The sequence below is a fragment of the Prionailurus viverrinus genome, chromosome A2 (assembly GCF_022837055.1).
Source record: "Prionailurus viverrinus isolate Anna chromosome A2, UM_Priviv_1.0, whole genome shotgun sequence".
NCBI classification, from domain to species: domain Eukaryota; kingdom Metazoa; phylum Chordata; class Mammalia; order Carnivora; family Felidae; genus Prionailurus; species Prionailurus viverrinus.
Window position 1 is genome coordinate 5,911,914 of NC_062562.1, and position 10,717 is coordinate 5,922,630.

General features: G+C 43.2%; 1 protein-coding gene across 1 annotated transcript; it reads right to left on the reverse strand.

Annotated features, from left to right (window-relative positions):
- Window positions 1–8,402: 8,402 nt before the first annotated feature.
- On the reverse strand, window positions 8,403–9,422 carry LOC125150038 (olfactory receptor 7D4-like). The gene has a single exon (XM_047829355.1). The coding sequence runs from the start codon at window positions 9,339–9,341 to the stop codon at window positions 8,403–8,405; it is 939 nt and encodes a 312-aa protein (XP_047685311.1). The 5' UTR covers window positions 9,342–9,422.
- Window positions 9,423–10,717: the final 1,295 nt, after the last annotated feature.

The window sequence follows — 10,717 nt, forward strand, 5'->3', positions numbered from 1 at the left end:
GATCCTTTTTGCTAGTATTTTGTTTAGAATTTTTTTAGTGCTATTCATGTGTGATAATTGGTCTATAGTGGTTTTTTGTGGGTTTTTTTTGTTTGTTTTGTACTGTGTATGATTAGGTGTTGGTATTATACTTGCTTCATAAAGAATTGGGAATTTTTCCTTCTCAGTGCTCCAGAATAATTTATATGGCATTAGGACTATGTGGTTAGGAAAGATTTGGTAGAATTCCTTTTAAACCATCTGAGTCAGGTTATTAGTGGTGTATTTCTTTAGGAATTGTCTTTCTTCCATAGAAATTGGTCTTTCTCGAGCTTTCTAACCTGAATGGAATCAGAGTTGGTAATCTGTATGTTCCTAGGTAATTGTCCATTTCATTAGCATGGAGATCAGCAAGTAGTCTTATGATTTTTAAAATGTTTTTTGATTCCGTGGTCATCAACTCTTTTTATATATTTGCTTTCTCTTTTCTTGGATCAAGTGAGCTACTGGTTTGTTTTGTTTGTTTGTTTAAAAATGGAATTTTGACTAATTAGAGCTGCTATTTTTGTAATTTCCGCATTCTGCTTTTCTCTCCACTCTTGCCTTATGCTTTGTTTTGGCTTATTTTTCTTTTTCCAGTTTTTTTTTTCTTAAGTGGCAATTAATTTATTCTTACTCTTTTATTGACAAATATTTTGTCCAGTGGGTTTTCCTCTGATTACTGCTTTAAAGTACATTTCATAGATTCTAAAATGTATTTTTGGTCATCATTATTTCTTTGAAGTTTTGTCATTTCAGTCTGGATTTCCCCTTTCATTCAGGAGTTAGAAAGAGGTTTTTAAATTTCCAGGTACAAGAATCGTTTTCATTTTTGTTCGTAAATTCTAGGTTTATTGCATGCTGAATTTCTACAATTTGAATATAACAGGCCTAGATGTAGACTGGGGGTGGGGCATTAATCCTGCTTGATGATATCTTAGTTTTCTGGATCTGTGGTTTGGTCTCTGTCATTAATTTTGGAAAATTCTCATCTGTTATTTAAAATATTCTGGGTTTTCATTCTCTCATTCTCCCCCACTCCCCTACCTTGGTATTCCATAGCACATATGTTACGCCTTTTGTAAATTGTCCCACAGTTCTTGGGTATTATGTTTGTCTTCATTCTTTTCTTTTCCTCTTTGCATTTCAGTTTTAGAAGTTTCTATCGAGGTATCTTCAAGTTCACAGAGTCTTTTTTTCCAGCCAGATCCAGTCTCCTGCACCCATCAAGGACAGTCTTCATTTCTGTTGCCATGCTTTTGATTTCTGGCATTTCCTTTTGATTCTTAGAGTTTTCATTTCTCAGCTTACCCATTTCTTCTTGCACGTTTGCTTTTTCCATTAGAACACTTAGTGCATTGGGCGCCTGGGTGGCTCAGTCAGTTAAGTATCTGACTCTTGGTCTTGGCTCAGGTCTTGATCTCACGGTTGTGAGTTAGAGCCCTGGGTTGGGCTCCATGCTGGGCATGAAGCCTCCTTATAAAAAAGAAAGGAGAGGGGAGGGCAGGGGAGGGGGGAAGGAAAGAGAAAGAAAGAACACTTAGAATATTAGCCATAGTTATTTTAGATTTCTGGTCTGACAATTCCAAAATCTCTGGCATAAATGAGTCAGGTTCTGATGCTTGCTTTGTCATTTATAGACTGTTTCTACTTGCCTTTTAACACGGCTTGCATTTTTTTTTTTTTTAAGTTTGACAGGATGCATTGATTGAAGGGATCAGTAGTAAGAGACCCTCAGTCTGTTTTCATTTCTCTGGCTAGAGGTTAGCCTGTGGTTAGTGGTTCCTGTAGGTATTGTGTCAGAGGCCAGAGTTTCCTTTGGTGTCCTTATTTTTGTCTCCCCTACTTCTTTGGGTTCTTCTAGAGAATCCTTTAAATAGGGGCTGAGACTAGTAAGTCTTCTAACTGTAGTCTTCGTACAGGAGCCCAAGAAAATCCTATCTTTCTTCAGTTTAAGCAACATGAGTTCCTTTATGTTTGTCTTCAGCCCATTGCTTCTTTTCTGAATTCAGGATAAAATGTGATTTTTTTTTTAAACCTACCCAATTACTTTTTGAGAATCTCAGTAAATAAATAGGCTGCTTTTAAAAAAAAAATTGTTTGTTTTATTTTTGAGACAGAGAGACAGAAGGTGAGTGGCGGAGGGGCAGAGAGGGGGCCATAGAATCTGAAGCAGGCACCAGCCCCATGTGAGGCTTGAACTCACGAGCCATGAGATCATGACCTAAGCCAAAGTCGGTTGCTTAACCAGCTGAGCCACCCAGGCCCCCCAAATAAGTATGCTTCCTAAAGACAAGTTGGAACCATGTATCTCTGACAATTGTTTTGACTTATATTTGTCATCATTTTCTTTTTTTTTTTTTAATTTTTTTCATGTTTTATTTTTGAGAGAGAGAGTCGAGAGGGGGAGAGGCAGGAGAGAGGGAGACACAGAATCCAAAGCAGGCTCCAGGCTCTGAGCTGTCGCACAGAGCCTGATGTGGGGGGGCTTGACCTCATGAACCATAAGGTCATGACCTGAGCCATAGTTGGATGCTTAACCGACTGAGCCACCCAGGTGCCCGTCATGATTTTCTAAAAACTAGTTTCATTACCTCATTCGAGAAGACAGAAGATGGGAATACTTTACATAGATTAACTGCCATCGTCCCCACACCACTGTAAGTTTGTCATTCACCTAGAGAAGACACCAGTGAGGGGAGTCTATTTACTTGCTAGAAACACCGTTGTTCAAGTGCTTACACGCTAGTGGGTCAGTTTGGCTGGTGGTGCCTGACAAGAGGGCTGTGTGGTCACGGGTTTCTGTCTCTGTTTGCCTTCCTGCATCCTTCCTGTGCACCTGCAGGGCTTCCATGCAGGTCATTGAGTGGTGGTGGCACTCGCACACCTGTGAGCCAAGGAGCCCAGTGTGCCGCAGGCCTCGGTGAAAGTTTTCCTAGGCTCATTAGTGAAGAGCAATCGCATGCTGGCTTTTGCCAAGTTTGGGTGAGAAAAATGTGTGTACCCTAGAGGCCAGGCCCAGGAGGAGGAGAGCACTTTCCCTGCATTTATTACAATGGGACCGTTTCTTTAATTGGGAGCCTTGGGAACCCAGTGCAGCTACTCTCTGCAGTCCCTCCATCACATCAATTACAAGTGCAGAAGCAAACCGAATTCCCACCTACACCCAGGTGGCCCGGAACTCTTGAGTCTCGTTGGATTTCCCTGCCATTCTCAGGTTACACAATCTCTCTGGAGGGGCCTTGTAATCCCACTCCTACCTGGTCTTCAGGTCTCATGGTAGCTTTCCGTTGTCGGGGCCTTTCCGGCAGGAAACAGCTCTATCTTATGTAATGTTTGGGTAACTACAGTCACTCAGGTTACCCTCTAGGGAGCCAACGAGTATCAGTTAAGTGCCTTACGCTGAATTAGACTTTGAGAGGAGAGACCATAAGACACAGTACTGCCTTTAAGGGACTAAAGGGCTAGGAAGAGAGGCATGTAAACAAACAAGATCGCTAGTGTGGCCAATTAGTCCATTCAGGAGGTTCTGAGGAGGCGATATTGACAATCCGAGAAAGCCACAGAGAGATAATGGGTGCTAAGTGTAGAAATATAGACAGCTTTTATGTATAGTGTTCCAGATCATGAGTGAGTCAAGCATGCCAATCCTGAGTGCAAAGACACAAAAAGAAAATCACATTCTCTGACAGGTAACCGAATCTTTCAAGTAGTAGATAAAGAAGGAGGGGTGACATGGGATAGATTATATAATACACAGTATCTGCATCAACATTTTATGTGTCAGTCTCAAGTATTAATTGGAAGTTGATGGAAATTCACTGACGTTTGATGAGATTTGCAGTTTAGTAGAATGTAATGAAGGGGGCTATTTATATTTGCTGCATAATAAACTACCCAAAACACAGTGGTTTGAAACCACCACCGTTTGGCTTATTGTTGGTTGACAGTCTGGGCTATGCTTGGCCAGGCTCCCTCGTGTCTACCCGGGGCTGCCAGTAGGCTGGCCCAGTACCTTCACTCAAGATGTCAGCCTCCAACAGTCCAGACAAGACCAGTACCTGCACCGGCAGAGCATGTTCTTCAAGTCCATGTTGATGTCGCCTTTGCCGGCCCCCAGTTGACCAGTGCAATCACATGGCTGAGCCCAGAGTGGAAGGGTAATCAGAGTCACATAGAAGGGTTGTGGGTACAGGAAAGGGAAGAAATGGTGGCCATTTCTGGAATCACCATAGGGCCACTGTTTTCTCTTGGAAGACTCCAAATGGGAGAAAATAGTTTTAGATCGATAGAATTGACAGATAGTAACTGCACATGCTTAAACAATTTGGTAGGTTTGGGCCAACGTGTCCACCAGTGAAATCATTACCACATTCAAGACGGTGAACTCCTAAAAGATTCCTTTGTGAACCCTCCAGGGCCTTTCCCAGGCAATTACTGGTAGGCTTTTTGTCAGTACAGGTCAGTTTGCATTTTCTGGAGCTTTCTGTAAATGAAATGGTACCATACATACTCTTCTGTCTGGCTTCTTCCAGCAAAGTTATTTTGAGTTTCTTCTGTTTTGTCACATTAAGGTCAGAGTTCTTGCATTGTGGAAAAGACAGGCTTTTAAAATTAAATTTTCCTTTTTACTAGTGAGGCCTTCCAGCCTCTGGCTAAGCATTTTGAGTGGTGATGCATCACACTTCTCTGAGTGGTTTATTCCAACTTTGTTTTCCTTTTGTGAATCAAAACCTAACTTCCAATCATTTGTTGTCCAACTGGTATCTCACCAACAACATTGAAAGGCATCATACCTGCAAGATAGGGTGCCAGTGTGAGCCATGCCTCTGGAGAGTAGCTCAGGGTGGAGGTTCTCATGCCCTCTGGTGGAAGATGCAGAGATCTGAGCAGGCAACTTGTTTGGAGTGCCTTATGTGTGGAAACAGCACATGGCGTGCAGGCATGGAAATGAGTGTGCAGGAATGGAAAAAAAAAAAAACTCGGTTTCCCAGTGAGATGCTGATCACAGGAGACCAAAGCACATTCTTGTATGAGATTGAAATTTTTTGTAAAGCTGCTAAGACCTTGGTAATAACTAGCTCCTATCTGAAGGGCCTCAAAAACCATAAATCTGGCTAATTCCCTGGCTCCTGTGTATTCCTGGGACAGAGTAAACTCTACAAGCTCTAGTCACTGGCTCCATGCTTCTGTACCTTCAAGTCTTGATGTAGGCAGGTGAAAGCACTTTCCAGCCAGGTTCTACCTGAGGCCTGCCATTCACTTGTGTTTTTAGAGACATTAGAGCCTTTATCATAGCTCTCTTTTTTGGGCATTGGAAATTATAAGAGTTGTCTATGGATGGCAACCTATCTGGTTGGTTGATAGAAGTCCCTTTTCAGTAGAGAAGAATGACTCAGTTGGATGGATGACAGTGGCCTTTGATCCTATGTGTTTCTTTTTCCCCTGGGTGCATCTCCAGTGGTTTGCAATGGGCTTTACACTGAAGTTAGGCAATAGTCCTTGATGGAGTTGGGTTTGGCCAGTAGATGAGACGAGAGGGTGGGGGTCCACATCCACGAGACAAGGCCATAGAGACTCAGCCAACTTTGTACAAAAGAATCTCTTAGTCCTTCAGCTGGTGGGATAAATTGCACCTTATAGGCCTGCCTCAGACCTAAGGAGGACAGAGCTCCTCCAAGAAGGGAGGTAGTAGGAGGAGACATACATACCATTTCCTAAAGCAGTCCACTTGGACACAATGCTAGGAATGTCTCACCTCAGATCAGCAGAGGACATTTTCAGATAGTAGTTATAGGTCAGTGATTTCTGTGCTGCTGTTAGCCATTTTGCAAAGTGGAGAAAATAGGAGCATCTGCCTCCTTAAGGTGGTTGTGAAAATGAACTGAGTTAATACATCTATGTGCTTGGAGGAATGGCCTGGCATACTGTAAACACAAAACAGTCAGCAAGTATCTATTAGGATGTTCCACATAGTAGGCACTGGAAATAAAAGCAGATAATAAGAACAGCCAACATTCTTCTGGAGTTTTGAGATCATTAAAGTATCTGTTTTTCAGCAAATGTGCGTTGGTGCTTCCGTTCCTGACTTGTGGCCTCTTCCACGCAAAGACCCTTGGCTGGAGGCCAGTATCTTGGGTCCATTCCATTCTGGGCCTTAGGAAAACTAGGGTTGTGGCCCCTCACTTCATATTTCCTGCATTTTCCTTTCCTTGAGTCCTTTGTGTCATGGCAGACCAGGTGGTTCTCATCCAGGAGTGATTTTTCTCCTAGAGGACATCTGGCAATGTCTGGAGTCATTTTTTATTTTTATGACCAGGGTGAAGGAGGACACCACTAGTACCTAGTATGCAGAGGCCACAGGTGCAGCTAAACATCCTATAATGCATAGGACAGAAATACCAGCGAGAATTACCTGGTCCTAAATGTCAACAGTACCCAGGTTGAAAAACCCAGTGATAGAAAAATAATTTCTATACTAGGCACTAAGGGGAAGGTGGAGGGCAATCAGATACTGTTCAAGGCTCATTAGGATGGTCCTATCATCTTGGCTTCATCTAATTCTGCCCAGGTCTCCAGGGAAGGAGTTTCATGGAGTAGTTGGACGCTAGGACCTTACTGCACTGAATACAAAGTGATTTTATTTTTGAGGGGCACTTTGTGTCACACCCTCAGACACTTGCTGGGGAAGAATGCAGCTAGGCAGAGCCTTCCAGGGTGCAGGATCCTACCTACCAGTAGAAGGGGCACAAGATGGGGACACATAAATGCTGTGTTCATACATATAATACCCACTACTTTATGAGAATCTCTATATAAGACGCTTAACACTAGCTGTCTATAATCACCCCAACAGTTATTTATAAATGAAGAATGTGAGGCTGCTTAGAGACAGAGTAAATATCCTAGTAAATGGTAAAGTTAGGATTCAAACATTGGAATCTGCCTAAGTCCAAATGTAGTGATAATCAAGAGGGTACAGTAATCCTGAAGTCAACCTAAAATATTTTTTTTTGCTTTCAGTTCAAGAGAATCTATCCATTCTACCCAATCCAGCTCAACCGGTATAAAGGATGCTTTGTCCTCTTGGTTCCCTGTTGTAGGGGGTCTCTGGGGCCATTTCCTGGTCTGTACAGATCTGACCTCCAGCATGTGGTGTTCCTGGGGCTGTTCAGAGGGCTAAGCTTTGAACAGAGCGCCTCTCCTATGTGGCTTCCTTGATGCCCTGAGTCAGCTCTGGAGATGCACTCAGCTCCATCTAGACTCATATCCTGTTCAACCCTCTCTGGTCAGGTTTTCCAACTCTGTTCTGCTGGTAATGAATCCCTCCTCTGTGCCATCCTCCTCACTCCATGGCAGTGCAAGTTACTGTAGTTAATAGGGTCAAAGGAATGACTGGCTGTTCACAGTCTCTGCACCTTTTCTGGGCCAACACAGATGCTGGTGGCCCTCATGGATCATGGTGGCTAACACTGAGTCCTTATGCCAGACACTGCTCTGAGCACTCTTAGGTGTAACATTTAATCCCCACCAGAACTCTTCAGGAAATGTATTGTCATCATTATTACAGATGAGGGCATAGAGACACAGAGAAGTAACTTGTGTAAGAGCATGCCATTTAGTGAATAATGGCAGATTTGAACCCAGAGCCCTCTTAGCCACTGTGCTCTGCTGTGCCTCAAAATATGGCAGGTGCTATGAAAACTGGACTGGGTAGGATGTCAAGGTAGGTCTCTGAAGAGCTGTGAGTTTTGATATGAAGCCTGACTATGAGAGGGAGCCAGGTGTGTGAAGATTTGGCAAAGTGTGCACTAGGCAAGGAAGACCGCAAGTAGACCAGGGCTTTCTTTCACTTAAAGTAGATGCTACAATGAGTTTCTCGAAGAAGATTCTTATTAACATCCTCAGTATAGGTCAACGGGCACCACCCAAGCAAGATTCAGTAAGTAAAATTTAATGGGGTGAGGGAAATCCATATGATAGATAGTGGTTTCCACACTGAGACCAGGGAAGCCATGGTCCAGCATTCGTGGTGCTAGAAGCTAGAACATAACTGAGAAGGGCAAACATGAGTCAATAATGTGAAACACTTGTCATTCCTGTCCCCCATCTTCCCAGTGCACTCCTTGCCTTCTCCCTTGATGCTTACAGGAGTCTGTGTCCTTGAAATAGTGTGCTTTCATGAGAAGTGTAGTTATTGGTTGACCATTCTTTTTCTTGGATGTATGACAAGACTTTTGGTGTGCTACTTCACGTCTGTGTTCAGGACTGTTTTTCTTCTAGTAAACCATTAATAGTATTTATGTCCTTTCTTCAGATTACATATTCAAGGACACCAGTTATCAGCACTGTTGATCTCTGTTGTCCATCTTTAACTTTGGTTATCACTGGAAGTAAGCTCCTCTCCTGAAAAGTCTCCTCAGAGCCCCTTTCATGTCCCTGTTCCTGAGGCTGTAGATGAAGGGGTTCAGCGTGGGGGTGACCACTGTGTACATCACTGAGGCTATTGAACCCTTTCTGGATGGATGGGCTGTTCCAGAAGTGAGGTAGACCCCAAGGCCTGCACCATAGAACAAGTAGACCACCAAGAGGTGGGACCCACAGGTGGAAAAGGCTTTGTACTTCCCCACAGCAGAAGAAATGCCCATTATGCAGGAGATAATTCTAGAATAAGAGAAAAGGATCCCAGTCAGGGGAATAACACCCAACAGGCCAGTTACAAAGTACAGTAGGATGTCATTGACAAGGGTGTCAGAACAGGCAAGCTTGAGGATCTGAGCAAGTTCACAGAAGAAGTGGGGGATTTCTGTCTCTTTGCAGAAGGCCACCCTCAAAACCATCAGACTTTGCAACAAAGAATATGTCAGGCAGATTAACCAAGAAAGCAGAAGCAGGAGACCACAGAGGCTAGGGTTCATGATGACCATGTAGTGCAGGGGGTGACAGACGGCCACAAACCGATCATAGGCCATCACGGTCAGTAGCAAATTATCTAATCCAGCAAAAATCATGAAAAAACACATTTGGGTAAGGCAGCCTTCATACGTGATGGCGTTGCTCTGTGTCTGGATGTTCACTAACATCTTGAGGACAGTGGTGGAGGTGAAACAGATATCAGTGAGGGACAGGTTGGCGAGGAAGAAGTACATGGGGGTGTGGAGGTGGGGATCAGAGCTGATGGCCAGAACGATGAGCAGGTTCCCTAAAACACAGACCAGGTACATATAGAGAAACAGCCCAAAAAGGAGGGGCTGCAGGTTTATATCTTCTGAAAGCCCCAGAAGGATGAATTTTGAAATAGCTGTTTGGTTCCCTGCTTCCATATGGTTTATGGAAATTGCCTGGGAAGAGGCAAGAATAATGTTAAGACAGTGACAAAACAAGATTGCGCCATTCGCAATAAACTCGTTCGTTCATGAAGTCTTATCTTACCTAAGAGTCGTGATTTCTTTCGTTGAACAAAGTCTCCTCAGTAAATACCCTCCCTTCCCTGCTTCTACCACTGCTACTGGGACCATCTCTTTATTTATTTATTTTTTAGTTATTTTTAAGTAATCTCTACACCCAATGTGGGGCTCGAACTCACGACCCTGAGATCAAGGTGCCCCCAGGATCACATCATTAAAATGAATGTCCCACACCATGCAGGGTGGGGGGGCGGGTCTCCTCTGCATCATCCCCAACTCGGTTGTTCTACCTCTGTTGTGTAGTTCCTGTGAAAGGACCATCAGCCTCATGAGCATCTCCTTTCTGCCCTGTTAGCTGTGGTGTCTTCAAGTCCAGGGAAACAGAGAGAAGAGGGAAATCATGAGGAATTGCAGAATTTAATGATATTTTTTGCTCTCATGCCATTTACCAGTATCTGTTTGGTATCTTACCAGTATCTGGGAACGGAACATTCTCATCTGAAGTCTGACTCAGAGAAGGATGCTGTGCAAAGACTTTTATAGATAATTCTTCAACAATTATAGTAACGTCTCCATTGCTGTCCCAGTCTGTCCCTCTGTCACCATGATAATGATCAATGTACCATAATATGCTTCAGTCCCAAGGACTAAATCAGACCATACATTCTAATTATACCCTGCATGTTTGTATTGTAGTTCTTTCTATTTCTTTAGGTTAGGATGACTCTGCATCTTCTATTTCATTTTTATTTCATACTCCAAGCACTTAGCACAGTACCTGCTGCTCTGTCTCTATTGGTTGGATGAGTGACAGAAGAAATTTGCAGGGTACTACAAATTTGGTAAGGTATAATTTCCCTACCATAAAATCCTTTAACCAAGAACCATCTATCTTGAAGGCTTTTCAACTGAACATAAAGAGAATGAGAGCCCTTTTTTTTTTGCACTCTGTTAAAAAAAAAAAGAAGAAGTAAGCCTGGTTTCTGTTTGCATATTAGGTCTCTGCAACAGGAGGTAATTTCTAAACTCAGGGGCAGCTGTCTTCAATTTTATATACATTTAAGAAAAAGCATGCAAAGTTCCTAAACAGAAGAACAATGAAATTACAAAGAATTGGATCAATTGTTTAAAGTACATACAGGGGCACCTGGGTGGCTCAGTCGGTTAAGCATCCGGCTCTTGACTTTGGCACAGTTCACGATCTCACATCGGGCTCTGTGCTGACGGTGCATAGCCTGCTTGGGATTCTCTCTCTCCTTTCTCTGCCCGTCTCTCTGCAACACCCCCCCCCC

What these genes read in the sequence shown, in the direction of transcription:
- LOC125150038 (XM_047829355.1), bottom strand. Translation starts at nt 9,341, where the DNA reads ATGGAAGCAGGGAACCAAACAGCTATTTCAAAATTCATCCTTCTGGGG.